This window comes from Colletotrichum fructicola, assembly GCF_000319635.2.
Source record: "Colletotrichum fructicola Nara gc5 chromosome Unknown KSG_Nara_v1_contig02, whole genome shotgun sequence".
Lineage (NCBI taxonomy): Eukaryota > Fungi > Ascomycota > Sordariomycetes > Glomerellales > Glomerellaceae > Colletotrichum > Colletotrichum fructicola.
The window spans coordinates 9,884-28,459 of record NW_027094052.1 but is presented as its reverse complement, the minus strand read 5'-3'; the positions used below and the strand labels follow the sequence as shown (position 1 = coordinate 28,459).

The window sequence follows — 18,576 nt, the reverse complement described above, 5'->3', positions numbered from 1 at the left end:
TCTGGCCAGACCTGTCCTCAATGAGAAGGTGTGAGTGCATGCCAACGCATCGTACGACGTATTTGATCCACGGCGTACGCAATACCACATACATTTTTCCAAAACGGTGGCGATATGATGCATTCTCGTGCTTGCTTGCGCAGAGTCTGCATACATTATTTCTTAGAAAGTGGACTCATAAATCAAATATCGAAGCTGATTACCAAGAGGCCACTTGGGGGTCGAGGGAAGAGATTGGTTATATCAGCAGGTGCACTGGATTGCATCCCGGAACTATTCAAGGTACAACTTTCTTTCTTTCAATTCATTGATATCGAACAAGAACGATCATGGCATCCAGAACTCTCACGATATGCTTGCTGTCGTACCTTTTGCAGATACTGGGCATTGCCTTCAGAATGGGCAAGAACATCTCTGGTTACTTGGATTTTGCTTGGTACGTTGGCAGGGTGATAACCACAATGGTTTTTCTCTGTGTCCGTCAAGTAGCCATGCAGTCTCTCAGTGTTGCGACTGCTGGACTACACATCCTATCACGTCTCGGAAACAATACATGGACTTTACTACAACTTCCCGGACATTTCTTGCAGCCCATCACCGACATATCATCTGGCACGCTGACGGTCAGAGATAATCGCACAGATCTCCAGTATCTGATTCCCATCACTCAGAACGCTATCGATGCCGTGGATGTTGGGCGCATTGTTGACCCTTCTCATCAGAGCCAGTCTGGTTTGCGGGTTTTTGACCCTGGGTATCTCAACACGGCCTGCATCAAGTCAAATATCACCTTCATCGATGGTCAGCGGGGCTACATCCAATACCGCCAGTTTTCCATTGAGTATCTTTTTGAGAACCATGACTATGAGGAAGTAATTTACCTACTTATCTGGGGGAAGTTACCCGACAAACCAGAGAAAGAGCATTTTCAACGGAAGCTTGCAGCAAGCTGCGTTCCGCCGGAACATGTGGTTCAGACCATTGCCTCTTTCTCAAGAGATTCGTCAACCAGCACGATGATGATTGCTGGCATTGCGGCTTATGCAAGCCAGGATGAAGGGGCCATCAGCATAATGGGTTCTGCTAGGCCGGCTTACTTAGGACGTGCGGGCCAGGTTGACGCGGCCATTATTAGATGCATGTCAGCGCTAGCTACCGTCGTTGCACTCGTTTATTGTCACAAACGAGGCAAAGACCTAACGCCAGCTCACCCTAGCGACTCCTTCGTTGCGAATGTCGTGCGCATGATGGGGTTCCGAGACAAACGAAGCAGTGTTCTGCCTGACGTGGGGATCCAGAGGTGCTTAGAAAAGCTATGGATTCTCTACGCCGACCACGGAATGACCAACTCAACAGCCGCATTCTTGCACGCGGCTTCGACTTTAACGGACCCTTTATCATGTTGCATTTCGGCAATTGTTTCCGGATATGGACCACTGCACGGCGGCGCCATCGATCTGGCATACAAGACGTTCGAAAAGATCAAAACACCCAACGAGGTGTACAGTCTCATCACGGCCGTAAAAACGAACAAACAACGTCTCTATGGATATGGGCATCGCATATACAAAACCGTCGACCCCCGCGTAAAGCTCATTCACCGGATGATCGACCAGCACAGGGATAAGGTAGAGTCGAATCCAATGCTGGCCGTCGCATTGGAGATCGACCGGGTCGCAAACGATGACGAGTACTTTACCAGCCGCAACCTCAAAGCAAACGCCGACTTGTACGGGTGCTTCCTGTATACTGCCATGGGCTTTGAGACCGATATTATTGTCGCCATGGCTAGTCTCTCACGTGCGGCAGGTGTACTAGCGCACTGGCGGGAGGCAATGCTGGAGAGAGGCCCCGCACTTTGGCGGCCCAAACAAATTTTCACAGGCAAAGTGTTGTCGCCGACCGTGAAGACTTAGAAAGACAGCAAAACAGGTGACACACCAAATGTGAGCCTTTCTCAAGTTCCGCAGTAACAGGCCCTCGGCATGTGTGGAAACAATTTAAAAATATCGCGAAATCATCGACTGTCTTTGGAAAATGCTCTGCAGTGCGGTCAAGGTAGCGCAGGTAACAACGTGTGGACTAAGCGTGATCCAACCCATTCCTTGCGCAAGCGAATGGGGCATGTCGGGGATTCACTGATTGCTTCCCCGCCATTCCCCTCTTATCTTTTTGCGAGATGTGACATACGGCACTGGGGCGACGGAATTCTTGATGTTCTAGGGTCGGGGCGCAACCCGGGGTTCCGTATGGACCCTTGTCCTCTCCGGCGTTCCACAGTCCGAGGTAAGGCCAGAGAACAGGCATGCGATAAGACCCCACCATGAGCACAAGATGAGCAGAGCTTGCCAGACTCCCCAAAATACATCAATTTATGTTTGCTGTGGAAGATAGAGAGCATCGATTTGAGTGTTGCATGGGAGAAACGAGGCCGCCCGTTAACAGCCGTGTTCCCGTCTTTTGGGTGTTATGCGGTCATTTAACCTCGTTGGAACTCTGGGCCTAGGATCTCCTCGTCACTCTGATTGTCCCCACTCACAGGCTTTGAGCCCACGGAGGAAGGTCTCGAAAAACGACCGCCACGCCCAGTCTTTCGTTCCGCCTTTGTGATGGAGCCGACCCCATCCGACCCCTCGTCCCTGCCCAGTCCAGGTCGCATACTTGTCCCACCGAATGTTCTCAAACCGTATGAGCCGCCGTGACTGCGTTCATGGGATTGACCGGTATCTGACGAGGTCAATCTGTCCAAGTACTGCTTGTAAAGCGGCCGGCAGACGGGGATGCCGATGCAGATCATTGTGACTGCTATCTCAGCAGCTGACCAAACAATAAGGCCCACGGTGTCCTCTGCAACCCTTTAGTAGCTGCTGCAGCGCGGTAGCGAAGGGAGGTGGCAAGGAGAATCTACTCAGGTAGTCGGAACTTGAAAGTGCAGGCACTTCGATCGTTCGCTTGATTCCACATGCGCCGGCGCTGAAGCATGATTAGACAAGGCGTCTTACAGGAATGGTTCTCTCACAATACTCCAAGGCTAAGACTAGCCAAAATGACAATCTTTTCGCGTGTGTTCATCTGCAAACCCCATATGAAGCTCCACGGGAATACCGCATAAAAGAAGTCGACGACGACGCATAGGACTGAATATCGTCAACAAGCCGCCCCGAAAGAACGTTTGCCCCAGTAAGACTTACTACAAAGGAGCATTGAAACTGGTGTTGAGTTAATCTGACAGTATCCTCCGGGTATCCGACGGTCCCATAAATACCGCGGTGGTGTACACTGCAACCAGAAAACGAAGCAAGTTGAGATGGATGCACCCATGAGAAGGCCCATCGATATCCAAATTGCGATCTTGTGCCATACTTTGTTTACTAAGCGGAGAAGAAACAGGCCCAACGACCACTTTGCGATAGCCATGCCGACGACAGCAAACGTTTGTCCTATCGCTTCGAAAAGAATTGCATCAACAATGCTGTCGGGATCAGATATGTCGTCTATACTTTGACCAAAGCCATAAGTTGCTGATATGGTTGTGAATATGGTGTAGAATACGAGAAACGCCTGTAACGCATGTCAGCACGAATGGGCAAGATTCGGACGTAAAGGCACCATACAAAAGCGAGGTTGTAAACATGGTCGTCTACCCCGTAAGCCTCGACAATTACCACTCGTGTGTACGTGCGTACAATCACGAAGGCCAACGTCAATGCAGTCAAACACCACATAGTTGCAATAGCCCAAGGACCGGAACCCCCCAACGGCATTTTTGTCACGCTTGACCGGGTTTCTACGAGAAGAGTAGTCGTCGATTTCTTCGTGGCTACTGAGCGCTGATTGGGAGAGGGTTGGTATTGGAGACGTCAAAGAATATTTGGATATGATCGAGAGAGGTAGAAACATTGCGACATCCGCTGTGGGCGAGCCTCCAAATAAAGTCTTGTCGAAATCATCCGTCGCCAGGATTATGTCAGACCAGTTTCGCTTTCAAGTGGCAGTGAAGGGAAGCGGATTTGATGAACCGTTAGCAGGCATGTTTCGAGATTGAATGAGTCTTGACGGTCCCTCAGAGCTCGGCGAGATGATCGCCATAGCCTCCTCGAATTACCTAAAGCGCGATGCTAGTCTTCTCGGACTTGCTCCATACCGTTGCGTTTGCCTAAAACACAGCAGTGGCTCCTGCTAATTGACAGGCATTCGAAAAACCCCGGGCTGACTTGCTCGCCATCTCTAGGGGGTGGGGGTTCAGCCAATTACACAACTTTCATTGTCGAATACCAACGAACGGTAAGATTCCAAGTACGAGATGCGGCCCTAGCCCGCAAGCACAGCGAATAATAATTGGTCTTTCAGCTGCTGATCTTGCAGTGAAACTCTTCGAATGCCTAACGTGCATGCAAAAATATGGAGATCTCGGACTCGCGTTACCGAATTGAGTATATATATCGCAGTTTGCTTGCGACTGCGGTTAAACGGTTTACCAGTCTACCCCCGTCCCAACATAGGGCAACATCTAAGCGGAGGCTGATTTCAGCCCCCAGGGCAGAGGAAGGGAACAGAAGTTCCAACGCATCGACGTAGACCCACCATTATCTCATCCTTGCCTTGCCAAGCGGGCGACCAATCAGGCTCAAGTCAATCACTGTGAACAATTGCACTGTTTCAATAAATTATAAAAAAAGACCAATGATTTCTCACCCTAGGACATGTAAACCACAACTTTTTCTCGGCACTGAAGACTCAGCATTGAGGACGCTTGAAGTTACCGGAACTCATATTACTTTCGCCCGCTGTTTTGTTGGAAAAACAAACATGGGCGTGACTTACTTGAATTACCCCGCTGGGCTTTTTCGACCTTGGGACGGGACGGCCCTTGCCGTTGCCATTGTCGTTGCTCCCATATTGGCCATCGTAGGGTGGTGGGTGACTGCCTACTTCACCTCCCCCCTTAGACAATATCCTGGGCCAGGTTTAGCCGGTACGTATATCATCAATTATCAGTTATCGCGAATGTTTCTTAACACGCACAGCCTGGACAAATTTGTGGCGACTATCTGTTGTTCGAACAGGAAGTTATCATGTCAAGATCAAAGAGCTTCACGACAAGTATGGAGCCGTTGTTCGCATCGGCCCAAATACTCTGGACCTTGACTTTCCAGAGCTCATCAAGACCCTCTATGGCACGGATGGGAAATGGAAGAAGGTACGCGTTGTTCCCCTACCGCTTCCGGCAAACATTCTGGCTCACACCATGAGCAAGACCGAGTTTTACCACAACAACAGCGCTATCATCGACGGCAGAGTTACCTACCACCTGTTCAGTACCACAGACCAAGCTGAGCATGCACGGATGAAGCGTCCAATTGTCAAGTACTACTCCCAGAGTAGCGTCATGGGAATCGAGCCACTATTTGATACCTTGATCGGTGACTTTTGTGACCACTTGGAAAAGCGATTCATGACCACCTCCAAGCCGACAGCGTGTGATCTTGGCGAGTGGATCGGGTTTTGTAAGTTGACTCGATTGGCGTGGCAGTACTCGAGCTAAGACAAAGTAGACTCTTGGGATGCGAATGGCGCTGCTTCTTTTAGCCAGCGATTTGGCTACATGGACGAGGGATGCGATTATGACGGCACAATTTCCATTGCCGACAAAGCTCTTGACTAGTGCGTTGAATGTGTTTTGGCAACAATCAAGACACTGACTTGTGAATAGCTTCGCTGCTGTGGGGCAAATGCCGTTTCTGGACTTCCTTCTCGACAAGAATCCTGTTATGAGAATCGGCCCTCCGAACCTAGCAAACATTACACGCATTTCTCTCGAACACCTAGTATCTCGCCTCCAAGGCAAAGATCCTAATTACGACCCCAACGTTCCCGACTTCCTGCAGCACTTCATTGAATCTAAGCAGGCACATCCTGAACTTGTAAACGATGGCATCATCATGGGGTACCTCCTCGTCAACTTGCTCGCCGGCGCTGACACAACTGCGATCACCATTCGAGCAATTTTTTGGCACGCGCTTCATCAACCCCTCGTTTACCGACACTTGGAACAAGAGATTCTCTCAGGAGAGCTGTCTGATGTTGCTTCGTACAGCTCAGCACGCGCGCTGCCATGTCAGTAAACCGCTTACAGCTTTATACATGAGCCAAAGCTAATGAACATTTAACAGACCTCGAAGCCGTCATTCGCGAGGCCATGCGAATGCACCCTGGGGTCTGCATGTTACTTGAGCGGTATGTGCCTGACGGCGGCCTGGACCTTCCGGATGGCACCCACGTTCCGGCGAACGTAGCTGTTGGTATAAATCCCTATGTTATTGGTAGAAACAAAAGTATCTGGGGCGACGATGCGGATACCTACCGGCCAGAGCGCTGGTTGCAGAATGAAGATGAGAGCGACGCAGCCTATAAGACAAGACTACGTTTGTACAACGCGTCGGACTTGACCTTTGGTGGTGGGTCGCGAGTCTGTATTGGGAGAAATCTTGCTCATCTAGAAGTTTACAAGATTGTGGCAACATTGATCCGCAGGTATGAAATCTCACTTGTCGATCTCAACCGCCCTTGGAAAGTCACGGGTAGTTGGTTCCCGAGGCAGAGGGGCTTGATTTGTCATTTGAAGAAGCGGGACCAAGGATCGTGTTGAGTCTTTCGGATGAGCTGCCTGGGTTCTTGGGTTGTAATTTGTTGTTGCTAGATACCTTAGACGTGAAGGATATGAAAATTAATTCCGATCGCGATGTAAACAGCCAAAATCAAACAAATGTCAACTCTGGGCATTCGAGTGAGTTTCGTAGGGATCGTGATCGCGCGCCAATGCACCAATACGGCCACTCACAGCGATGACATGTCTACTTGGAGAATTATATGATCTATTGGCAATCAACGACCAAAGGTTTACGAGACTTGACCCTTCACAATCAGACCATGGCTTGTCACGGGCCTTATCCCGCTGAGAGTTTTGCCGTGTCTGGCAACCCAGAAACCACAACATCCAGTCCAAGGGAACCGTCCGAAGCAACGTTTGCATAGGACTGTCATCTAACCCGACCGAGTCTTGAGGCTGTGCCTCCCTCCGGCGGCAAATGGACCTTGGTTATGCACTAGAGTCTAGGGTACTTTCAGTGGAGCGTAATTCTCCAGCTTCTGTTTGGAGACGTTAACATTATAGCTAACCATAATGCACACTACTAGACAGCCAACTGTAATGTCTGATTTACGAGGCCTTGCTTATATTGAGGGTCGTGGGGTCGCATCCCTTCAAAGCCCGGTCTTCACTGTGCAGTATGTATCAATAACAATACCGAAATACAATCCAAGAGGTAAACCGCTAAGGGAATATAAAACAACATAAGAAGGCAACTCCTGCAGCAGTCGCAGCAAAAGTAAAGGTGGATGTAATGGCGTGGTTAAAGATTTGCAACACAGCAGCGAGAAGCTCTGGGGAAAGAGAACCCAGTTGGGCAGCCTGGCCGGCCTTTGCCAGAGCATCCGCATGGCTAGGATCTAACCCCGGGAGGCCCGCAAGCCCCTTAGCGAGTGTTGTTGCAAATATGGTCTGCGCGATAGAGATGCCTAAGGCCGCACCCAGGGAGTTAGAGAAGGCAATGAGCGCGTTCGCGATGGCACGGTCATCCTGTCGTTTGCCGATTTTCTCTGACCACTGAACGGCGACATAGGGAACCTGCCAGACGACACCCAGCGCGGCACCTGACAGCAACTGAAAGCCCACCACCATGCCCAATCCTGAGCTGACGGTCAGCATGTGCATCAAGCCCGCTCCGATGACAAAGAGGCCGGCGCCGACCCAGGCATACGGCCTATGGTCTGACAAGCCGACACCGCCGTCGCTGCTCCGGGAAGACATGGCGCCGCCGGCGCCCACCCCGGCCAAGGCCATAGCCCCAACATAGGCGAGGGTGCGTAGGCCCGAGGCCGTGGCGCTCATGCCCTGGACGACTTGGAAGTAGAATGGCAGGAAGAAGACGTGGGTGAACATGGCTGCCGAAAGCCAAGTTATTAGCAGCATGCCGCCCACGACCGCGCGATCGCGGAGAAGACGGGGAGGGATTATGGCGTCATCGCCGTTGAACCGCAATGAGACGACGAAGGCGCCCGTGAGAACGGCCGAACAGACCAGGCAGCCCCAGACCCGCCCGTCCGACCAGGTGTACTTTGTCCCGCCCCATTGGAGGGCCAGAAGCAGGCTGACCATGGCCGGGACAAGGAGAGCGGTGCCCAACGGATCCATCTTCTGCATTCGCCTTATCATGGGGAGGACTGCAGATGAGGCTGGTGTCAAGCCCCGGTTGTTTAATGAGCCAGGAGGGGCACTCGTTGGTGTGCGTTTGCCTTCATATCCTTCATCTGCATCGCCAACTGTCTGCATTTCTGTGTCTGGCTGAGCCGGAAGCGACGACTGTCTTTGAGGAGGTCGAAACACGGCCGAAATGAATATGGCGGCGACGCCGCCGAGCGGCACGTTTATCCAGAAGCACCATCGCCAAGTCAGTTTCGGTGCATCGGTGAAGGCACCCCCCAAGGGCGGACCAACCAGAGACGCCAGACCGACCATACCAGATACGATACCAAAAAGTGCCGGGGCCCTCTGCGGGCTTACCGTCATCGCAACCATGTTGATGGCGCCTGAGTAAAGCGCTGCCGCACCCACGCCCGAGACAACACGTCCGGCGATGAGGGTCCCCGAGTTGGGAGCAACGGCACAGAGGACAGACCCTGCTTCGAAGACGACCAGGCTGCCGAGATAGATCCACTTGACATTGAATTGGGCGTATGCTTTGCCGTACGGCAATTGAAGCGCCGTCGAAGCGACTAGAGATGCACTACGGTAAAGTCCGGCATCTTGAAGCGAGTCGAAATCTGTCGTTATGCGCGGTATGGCCGTTCCTATGTGTATGCATCTCGGCGTCAGATCGGATCTTTGTTGGACATCTCATTGGGGTTTGAAAGACAAGTTGATTTACATATCAATTGCTTTTTACACAATGGTTCTAGTGAGATATACCGAGGATTGTGTTGTCCACCGCTGCCGCAAAGGATACCAGGCATAGACCTAAAGTTAAGGCGGTAATCGTCACCGTGTTTGACGCCCATTTGCCTCCCTCTTTGTGGGTTCTTATCTCTGACATATTCATGTCTTTAAGACTCTTGGCGTCATTGTTGTCGACGTCTGACCTGCCTATTGGTAAGATAGGGGACTCATCGATGCAAGTCGTCTTTGTGCAGCATTGATCTCTTTTCTCTGTCGATGTTGTAGTAGACATTGTTCACGTTGATTTGAAGTAGCCAAATTGTATCTGAGAGTGTGCCACGCGGAGGGTGAATCTGGTCTACGATACAAAGTAACGTCTTTTGATTTTGTTGTCCCCTTAGATGTACAAAGCCTGGTGTCGACGCACACCACGAGGACGTTGCCGTCATACTGGAACTATGACCCTAAGACAAATCACCCGAACGGTAAACCACCCGAATGGCAGCTACACACCCAATTTACATCGGGTCAGCAGTAACCCATGGCGTAATCCCACGTGCAGATTTTACAATAGCCAATTGGCACCAGAGCTAACCTTGCCTGTCCACATCTGCGTGTCGTCTGCGTGCTAAAATCTCGGCCTTTGGATTACCAATCCTCTGGCTTCTGATGGTAAAACATCTCATGCCTTCCTCCTCCCCAGGACCCTCCGCCAGTTTCAGATCGAACATAGTAACCAGCTCGGCAAGGATCATCTTGATGAGCCATCCTGCATAGTGACGTCCGCAACACGCCTGCACGCCGTAGCCAAAGTTCAACTGTCCCGGGCTATTGTGAGAAAAAGCGCTGTTAGCCATTTATTTTCACCAAGGCCTGGAAAAGTATGCGGACAGGCAAGGAAATGTTACAACCCTGAGTACGAGTAGCTCAGCGTTACCTGCTGAGATCCGGTTTCAACATCCATTTTCATGTTGTAAAATCTTAGACCATCGAACTTTTCAGGATCCGACCATCTATTAGGGTCGAGATTCACGGCGTCCGTCATATATGAGATTTGAGACCCGGCTGGGAAATGAAGCCCCGACGAAGTAGTCATCGGTTTAAGAACCTTTCTGGTCAAAGTTACTGAGGACGGGAAGGTAGTTAGAGAAGTATTGTCTCCCTCTTGAAAAGACGTGTACATCTTACCTAGGGAAGCGGCGTGGAGCCGCTGGGATTCCTTCATAAAACTGTCCATTTTCGGAACCTGAGAGAGCCAACTTCTTTCATCTGTTCGATCGACCTCCTTTAGTTCGTTTCTTAGAATCTCCTGGTACTCGGGGTAGAGTGCAATGTCATAAAGGACCTGCCACAACTGGACCACCACAGCACCACATTAGTAACTGAGCTTGAAATCATGCAATCGAGACAGGAAGAACATACAGTTTCTGAAGTTGGATGTATGGCGGTAAAAATTAGCTGGTATTGTAGTGTCATGTGAAACACGATATCGTCTTGGTTATCTGGGTCTGTCACGGTCAGAAAGTCGTCGATCATGGTCCGCTCCCGGATCTTGCCCGCTTCACTGCGATCATTCCCTAGTCTAGCCACTTCAAACTCGGTCCTCAGACGGTCTGCGAGCCGTCTCTCTTCGTTCCGTAAGTCTCTGTAGCCCTTGACAAAGCGGTATACCAGCGGCTGCGCCCACTTCGGCCATTGTTGAATACCCCGAGCCGCCGCCCATACGTAGGCCAAGTAGGATACTTGACCGTCGACCCAGTACTGGTCTCGAGAAAGCGACTTGCCCACAAATGCACGAGCCATAATTTGTGCTGTAAGCTGCCCGGCGGCGTAGCTGACATTGACTGACGTCCATCCCTCGTCATCGGGATTACTGTACGCTCGATCTCGACCATCAAATAATCGAGAGCAGGCCGCTGTTGTCTCATCTATCATGGGCACAATAAAGCGGGAACCGGTTGATAGGAGCCCCAGCTTGGTGCCTCGGAGAAAAGTATCGTTATTCACACCGAAGCCCGTGGCCCATGATGAGAAGTACTGCAAAACCATGTGGCCAAAGGAAACCTCGGTTCTGGGGTGCATACAAAGTTCCTGAATATGACGGGCGGGCAAGAAGACAACGAAGCCATCTGCCGTCATAACCTTGAACGGCTCGTCGGGGTACTTCTGCGTGTTATCGACGATACCACCCGAACGAGCCGCAATGATACAAAGACGCACCTGTAAAAGACCTTTTCTAAGAGTAGTTCCAAGATTCGGTCCGTCTCTTGGGACCTCGGGGCAATCAAACTTCCAATCCCACTTGGCTGTACCCGCACTCAATCGCGTCACCACCAGCCAAACTACAACAGTAACGCAGGCAATGTACGGCCAAATAGGTAACACATGAAGTAGGGTTATTGGTGATTGAGCTGATATAGTTGCCCAGACGGAATGCACAGCACCTCTTTGGGGGATGGGACACGAAACGTTTTCCATAGTGCACGACAGTTCTTTGACTTATGAAACAAACACCAGTCAGTGTTATGCGTGAGAGGAAGTAACAAAGAGTAATCCCTATAAGCTATCTTTGATAGCAAAGGACGGAAGAGAGAAACTTATTTCATCAAACAAAAGAAAGAACGATAACTTTCGCTGATCTGCTGTTCGGCTGCTAGAAATCGTCATGCCCTGATCGGGTAATTTGGCGTGCCACAAAGGAAAACCTCCGATTTGGACTCTAGCGAGCAATTTCCGAAAAGAATCTATTCCTCCTAAGATAATGATAATGAAACCTCCGTAGATAACTGAGAAAATCATTTTTACTCATACGCATGATTCCAGCCTCAATAGTCAGCTCAAGGCATTGACAAGAAGTCCGCCATCGATAACGAGCCGAGCACCGTTCATATATGCACCAGCCGCGCTTGAGAGCAGCAAAACCGGCCCTACCATCTCCTCGGGGCGGCCCGGGCGTCCAGCGGTTGATCGCAGTGTTGTCTTCTCTGCGACGGGATGCAGACCCCACCCGACTTGGTCTGTGTCCGCGGCGAGGACTGGCGATTTACGCTCGTGAGATGCCAAGGTCGTCATCTCTGAAGGAAATATCCCGGGGCAAATTGTGTTCACGCGAATCTTCATTCTATGAGGATACGAGTTAATACTGCGTCAAAAATTTTCGTCAAGAGGTTCCAAAACTCGTAGGGGTGCCTGAAGGCGAATCACACTTACGGGCGAAGGCCGGATGACAACAACAGGGCAAGTTTGGTTTCTGTGTCAAATGTTTTGTTTCAGTAAGTTATACCAATTCCAATTGGCGGAGGGTGATAAGAGGAAGGAGCTTCTAGGAACGTACCGGCAGCCTTTGAGAGATCGTACGCCACTGATGTCACAGACGTTTGGTTTGTCAAAGCGGCCAAAGACGATATGATCAAGACGTTTGGAGTAGCAGCTTTCCGTAGCAACGGAACCAAACATGTCGTCATGAAGTAGACCCCGCGGACATTAACTGAAACCGTCGTCACGTAAACCCTACATGTATCCTAAGTTATTCATGGGAGCTTACTGTGATTTGCAGCATCGAAATCTTCACTGTATTTGTACAGTCAGCGCACTACATTCTTGATCCTCCAGGATACATTCACTTACTCATCGATGCCATTGAGCAGCATGCTTTCTACCTCGTTGGCTATCCAGCAATGGAATCAGCTGCAGCTCGCATAGAAATCTTCACCTTGTCCACTACCCTGGACTGAAGGTGAAGCGTGAATGTCGTCAGGGTCCCGTAGGCTTACCATTATCTGGATCTTTGGCATAAACCTTCCAGAGGGTCATCAATCCAGCGCAGTTGACGAGGGTGTCAACCTAGAACGAGAGAAGCAGGTTAACAGCGACGGACACAGGACCAAACTGATGCGGGTGTGAACGAAACAAGTTTCAACTTACGTGAGATTCGTGCGCCCCCAACTGCTCCGTCACTTTCTCGCAACCAGCCTTAGTCCCAAGGTCTCCCTGCAGTACGTGTATGTCGCCACCTATCTCACTGGCAGCAGCTTGCAGAACCTCCAACCGTCGGCCAACAATATAAACGCGGGACCCGTTGAGTGCAAATCCCTGCGCGATACACTTCCCAATACCAGACCCACCGCCTGTGACGATGACGACCTTGTGACGTACTGAGAAAAGGTCTTCAATCCTAAGCGATACATGTTGGGAGCATGAAAGGCTGTTCTGCAATACATTGATAGCCTCAGGCATGATCGCTTAGGCACTTATTAATGCGGGCAGAAAGGACTGCTGCGAGTGAGAAGAGTTCATTTGGACGTATGTAGATCTAAAAGCGCTGGGCATATTTATAAGCAAACGGTGACGGTTAAAGAAAGATTTGAAAGAGTGTGTCAGGCGTGCCGGACAGTTTTCACTTAAAGACCCGACGGGTGCCTGGTGACATCTAACGCAATTGAAGCTGTGTCACGGGCCTTGCAACCCTGTCTTGATGAGGATTGGCTTGACACAGGTCTTGACGCTGTTCTGGTCGGATTTAACAGTGGCCTAAGCTACCCTATTGTGTTAGAGGCAGCAGCATGCGATTTCGACTAGGAATTACAAAAAGAGATTATTAGCGATGCCTTCGCTAGCCTCTAGAATATGCTTTTCAATCTTGCGTAAATGCACCTCCAGCTATTTCCTTTTCGAAGCAAGTTCATTCTTCCTCTTCTTTTCCTCTTGCGTGCTCTGGTTAAGATTACCCTCAATGTGTTTATCTGTCATGGTAAACTCGACGGCTGTTTGCAGGTTGCGGATGAAGCGCCTCCCGGAAACCTACTCAGTTATTCCATGCCGGAACGCGTCGAGATACGGCCGTCCGTGTACAGCCATTGGCCCGACTTGTCCGGAGCCCCACCCGTCACCCCCTGCCCGACTTGGAAATCTCGACGCGTTCCCTGGGTCCTCTGATTGGCCGGGATTGACTTCAGTGTCTCCACCTTCAATTGAAATCTCGACGCGTTCCGAAATGAAACCCTGACCCTAACCCTAACCCTGACATCACGTCCACGATGAACTGATGTCGGGTTCATCAAGACGGCCAGCCAAATTAAAGTGGGTCCGCAAAGGCATAGGGTAGGGTTCATTGAAAATAGGGTAGTAGAGTTCATAGTGATTTTCAGCCCCAAAATAAACGAAAGTAGGATGCATCAAAAGCCATAATGTAGATCCAGTCAGAGGTATATTTTCAAAGGTACTCGATGCATGAAAAAGGAGGAACAGGTCGGTTTCGTATGAGGAGGAAATTGGGATGTTGTTGGTGATTGGGCGCGCACGGACCCATCGAGTTGGGAAGAGCGCGCCATCCAGCGAATCAGATAACACACCACCCAGCAGGAGAAGATGATTCAAGGGGGCAGGATGCAGAGACAGGTTAGAAGTAAATAGTTTCAGGAGGCAGGTAATGTTAGTATTTAGCATAGGAGGAAGCCATTTAACAAGCCATTAACAGCAGAATAGATTCATCATTATTCATCCCCCAGCACAAGTCATTGGGATGGAGCCGTTCGTCCATAATCCCCAGTATGCCGTTGTGATTTGTAGGGTATGCCAGTTTGCCGTGGTTGCCGATGAAGTATTGTCACATTTGAGGATACATCACCGAGAGATCCCCGTCGCCAGCAGATCCCATATCGCAGAGGCCATCCGCAGTATCCCAAGGATTGTCCGCACCCAAGCCGATTTAGCCACATTACAGTATCCAGACCCAAGCACGCCACCCATCCCACACATTGCGGCACCGAAGGCGGACGGCATACGATGCGCAGAGTGTCCGTATATGTGCCGGCGGCCACAAGTCATCCAAAGGCATTGCCGGGCCGAGCACGGATGGCACAATGATTGGCAGAAGGGGGGCAATGTGCGTAAGAGGGCCACGGTAGCAAGGGATTTACCGTGGACGACGGGGGTGCCGTGCCAGCGGTTTTTCCCATCGCGCGCCGGGAGCCGGTGGTTCGAGGTCGGGCGGGGGTTAGGGGTAGCCGTTCGAAGCGAGCCATCGGAGCCGGGGACGGACGACACGGCGTGGTTTGTCGCGTTGCACGAGAACCAAGAGAAGCGGTTCGAGGCCGACGCGCGCGAGGAGGTTAGTATAGTAGACGAAAAGTTGGAGCCGAACGGGTGGTTGTACCGCGCCGGGTGGACGAGGGATTTGGAAGGGTTGAACAAGACGCAGTTACAGGAGGCCACGCGACCAATTGAGGATGGCGAGGAGACGTTAGAGGCCATATGGGCCGTGTTCAACAGCGTCGCGGACAAGGCACGCGCAACAGCAGCACCGCACAAGGTCGGGCACGAAGCGTTGTTCGAGGCGGAGCGGAAGGAGATCGGCCAGAAGCCGGTGCGGCCGTTCGATAACCGCATGGAGGACGACACGTGGCAGCGGTACAAGGAGGTTTGGCGTAAGATGGTGAGCATATGGTTCCGCATGGACGAGTGGCCGGAGCGCGAGCGGCCGCCGTACCGGTTCACCATGCGGCAGGGGTCGTTGTGGGATGCGTTCACCAGCCGTGTCGAGGCGGACGTCGGCAGCAGGCAGGCCGCGCAGGCGGAGGAGGTCGAGAGGATGTGTTTGGACGCCATCATCGCCATCATCGAGGACCCGTACAAGCAGAGCCAGAAGGAGAGCGCGATGATCGGCGCGTTGGCGGTGTTGGGCATCCGCGAGGACGGCGGTTGGCACCAGGCGACGGAGTACACGACGAATTATTCGGCCGTGATCAAGGTGGCCAAGATGTTCGTCGTATACCAGGCGTGGTTAGAGCGGCAGGATGAGGTGGCGGCGTTGACGGCGACCAAAGGGGCCGAGGCGGCGTACGAGGAGGCCAGCAGCGTGTTCCATTTGGTGCGCGACAAGGTGCGGCGGTTCATGACGCGGATGCCCGGCCGGCCGGACGACGAGCCCAGGGCGATGAATTGGATTTACGACGCGCGCACGTACGGGATGCACATCCGGTTCAACACGGTGGCGCCGGGGATGGTGGATTGGAGCGGCGACCGGATATCGTTCCGGCGGGTGCGGGTGCGGGTATGCGAGTTGGCCGAGATGTTCCACGGGTTAGCGCAGGAGGCGCGGTCGTTGTTGGCGCAGTTGGCGGTGGTGGACGGGGATGGGGATAGGGATAATGAGCACGGCGATGAGCATGGCGATGGGTATGGAGGCCGATCAGCGTTGGCAGCAGCGTTGCCCGCCATCAGGTGGGAGAGCATGCACGACGACCACAGCCAGGACCGGCCGGGGTATTCGTTTTTACACGACGACCGCAACGAGGCGTGGGTGGGCAAGGGGAAGGGGTGGATCGCACGGCGCATCGCAGAGTCGGAGGCACGGCGGCGGGCGTGGTTAGACCCGACGCGAGGGACGGCGGCGGCGGTGGCGGCAGTGGCAGCAGCAGGAGAGGCGGAGGAGGCCACGTCCAACCACAGCAATAGTCACCACCCGTACCGCGAGAGGACGGTGCAGGCATACAGACAAGCGTTGGAATCGTTCCGGGAGCGGTTGTGGATGTTGATGCACATGGTGGCAGGGCAGCCGGCGCGGGCGCCCGAGTTAGCAGGCATCAGACACAGCAACACGGCCAACGGCGGGGTCAGGAACGTGTTCGCACACGACGGCATGATGTGTTTCGTCACGTCGTACCACAAGAATTACCGCCAGACGGGGACGGCCAAGGTGATACACCGGTATTTGCCGCGCGAGGTCGGCGAGTTGTTGGTGTGGTATTTATGGTTGGTGTTGCCGTTTTGGCAGCAGGTAGGAGGCATCATCCATCAGACGGACCGGAAGAGCGCATTTTTATGGGCGGACGACGTGGTTGTAAGGGGCAGGGCGGCGGGCGAGGCGAGCCGTGATAACACCAGGGGCGACGAGCGCCGCAATAACACCAGGGACAACGACGCCCGTGACAACACCGAGGACGACGACGCCCGTGACAACACCATCACAGACGAGAGCGCCAACGCCACCCCCGGCCGGGCGCCGTGGACGGACGAACGGTTGTGGACGTCAGACAAGGCAAGGCGGATCATGCAGCACGGAGGACAAGGCGTCGAGGTTGGAGGCGTGGAGGAGGGGCGACGGCGCCAATCGGGGCGTCATCGTGGCGACGAACGCGTTAGGGTTAGGTATCGACGTGCCGGACGTGCGGTTGGTGGTCCACGCGGGCATGCCGCGGCGGTTGCGGGATTTCGTCCAGGAGAGCGGGCGTGCCGGGCGAGACGGCCAGCCAAGCCGGTCGGTTGTTATATGCAGTAGGGCAGCCGTGGAGGAGAAGGAGAAGGAGAAGGAGGTAGGGGAGGCAGAGAAAGATGGGAGGGCAGCCGGAGGGGGATGGGAGGTGTCAACAAGGACATATATCAGGGGAGAGGTATGCCGGCGGATCGTGTTAGACGAGGTCATGGACGGGCGGGTGGACCGTCCAGGGTGCGAGGAGGGCGAAGAGGCATGCGACATATGCCGGCAGAGGGCGTCGGAGGTGATGTGGGTAGACGGCGGGGACGGACATGGAGCCAGAGACGAAGAGATCAGGGCGGCGTTCGAGAGCAGTCAGCAAGCCGGGCAGTTCCGCCGGTGGCAGGCCAGGGCAGAGCGTTCAGGGTTAGGGGAGGAGGGGGAGACGTTCAAGCAGCAGTTGGCGCGATGGGCGGGACGGTGCACGTATTGCGGGATACGCCGGAGAGAGAGCGACGGGCACACGTTGGACGATTGCCCAGGCCGCGGGGAGCAGGCGTGGGGGTGGACGGCGCAGTACAGGAGGCAGATGGCGGAGGCCATGTTCGACGGACGGAGGATGGAGAATTTCAGCAGTTGTTTCCATTGCGGATTGCCGCAGGGTTGGTGTCAGCGATGGGAGCCGTTGGGCGAGGACGGCGGGCGGTTCAGGGAGGTCGAGGGCGGTTCATGCCAGTACCAAGGGTTGATGGTTACGATGTTCGCCGTCGCGACGATCGGTGTGGGGTCGAGGGTGTACGAGGAGACGGTGAGGGCGATGCGTAGGGCGGACGGTTTAGAGGAGTGGGCGTCAAGCGAGAAGGAGGTGTACGAGTGGTTAGGGCAGATGATCCAATGGGGAGGGGTGCAGTCAAGCAAGTTGTGCCGTTTGACGAGTCAGTTGTGGCAGAGGGCAGTGGAGGGCGTAGCAGAGGGGTGATCAGGCAGGGCAAGGCGGGGCGAGTAGGGGCCGTACATAGGAGTACGACAGTTTAGGGTAGGGAGTAGGGAAGTATAGTAGTAAAGGATAATAGAAAACAGAGCATCAGATGTTTTCACACAGGATAAGTTCGCATAACAAGTGAGGGCAGAAAGAAGACAGCAAAGAGTGACGGAGGGGACATAGGGTTAGTAAGGGGAAGGAAGAGGATAATCAGAGGAGCAGGGTTAGTAAAGGTGAGGAAGGGAAGAATACGAAGGGCGGGATAGAAATATAAAAGGGATGTAGAATAGAAAGTCACGAGGAGCGGAGGAGCAGGGGAAGGATTCAAACATAATATAGCAAAGAGGCAGTGTTAGATATTTCAGGGGCCAGTATCAGAAATAGATAGTAAGTTGAAAAGAAGAT

General features: G+C 52.8%; 5 protein-coding genes across 5 annotated transcripts; 3 read left to right on the top strand and 2 right to left on the bottom strand.

Moving 5' to 3' along the window:
- Positions 1 to 491: 491 nt before the first annotated feature.
- gltA-1 (Citrate synthase) lies at positions 492 to 1,916 on the top strand (the record flags this gene model as incomplete). The annotated part of the gene is made up of 1 exon (XM_032031524.2): positions 492 to 1,916. The coding sequence occupies one exon, from the start codon at positions 492 to 494 to the stop codon at positions 1,914 to 1,916; it is 1,425 nt and encodes a 474-aa protein (XP_031888786.2).
- Positions 1,917 to 2,479: 563 nt separating this feature from the next.
- CGGC5_v002666 (uncharacterized protein) lies at positions 2,480 to 3,204 on the bottom strand (the record flags this gene model as incomplete). The annotated part of the gene is made up of 4 exons (XM_032031523.2): positions 2,480 to 2,847; positions 2,909 to 2,973; positions 3,020 to 3,137; positions 3,192 to 3,204. The coding sequence occupies 4 exons, from the start codon at positions 3,202 to 3,204 to the stop codon at positions 2,480 to 2,482; spliced, it is 564 nt and encodes a 187-aa protein (XP_031888897.2).
- A 1,605-nt stretch (positions 3,205 to 4,809) lies between these two features.
- On the top strand, positions 4,810 to 6,649 carry mpaDE-1 (Cytochrome P450 monooxygenase mpaDE; the record flags this gene model as incomplete). Its single annotated transcript, XM_066151020.1, has 6 exons — positions 4,810 to 4,975; positions 5,028 to 5,200; positions 5,258 to 5,507; positions 5,556 to 5,664; positions 5,714 to 6,117; positions 6,174 to 6,649. 6 exons carry the CDS (start codon positions 4,810 to 4,812, stop codon positions 6,647 to 6,649), a joined length of 1,578 nt encoding a protein of 525 aa, XP_066009430.1.
- Positions 6,650 to 7,333: 684 nt separating this feature from the next.
- On the bottom strand, positions 7,334 to 12,645 carry aflT-5 (Efflux pump aflT; the record flags this gene model as incomplete). Its single annotated transcript, XM_032031520.2, has 9 exons — positions 7,334 to 8,883; positions 9,591 to 9,764; positions 10,184 to 10,349; positions 10,418 to 11,215; positions 11,927 to 12,116; positions 12,206 to 12,245; positions 12,330 to 12,356; positions 12,540 to 12,565; positions 12,623 to 12,645. The coding sequence occupies 9 exons, from the start codon at positions 12,643 to 12,645 to the stop codon at positions 7,334 to 7,336; spliced, it is 2,994 nt and encodes a 997-aa protein (XP_031888692.2).
- Positions 12,646 to 14,224: 1,579 nt separating this feature from the next.
- On the top strand, positions 14,225 to 18,168 carry CGGC5_v002663 (uncharacterized protein; the record flags this gene model as incomplete). Its single annotated transcript, XM_066151019.1, has 5 exons — positions 14,225 to 14,242; positions 14,421 to 14,425; positions 14,480 to 14,564; positions 14,940 to 17,138; positions 17,215 to 18,168. 5 exons carry the CDS (start codon positions 14,225 to 14,227, stop codon positions 18,166 to 18,168), a joined length of 3,261 nt encoding a protein of 1,086 aa, XP_066009431.1.
- Positions 18,169 to 18,576: the final 408 nt, after the last annotated feature.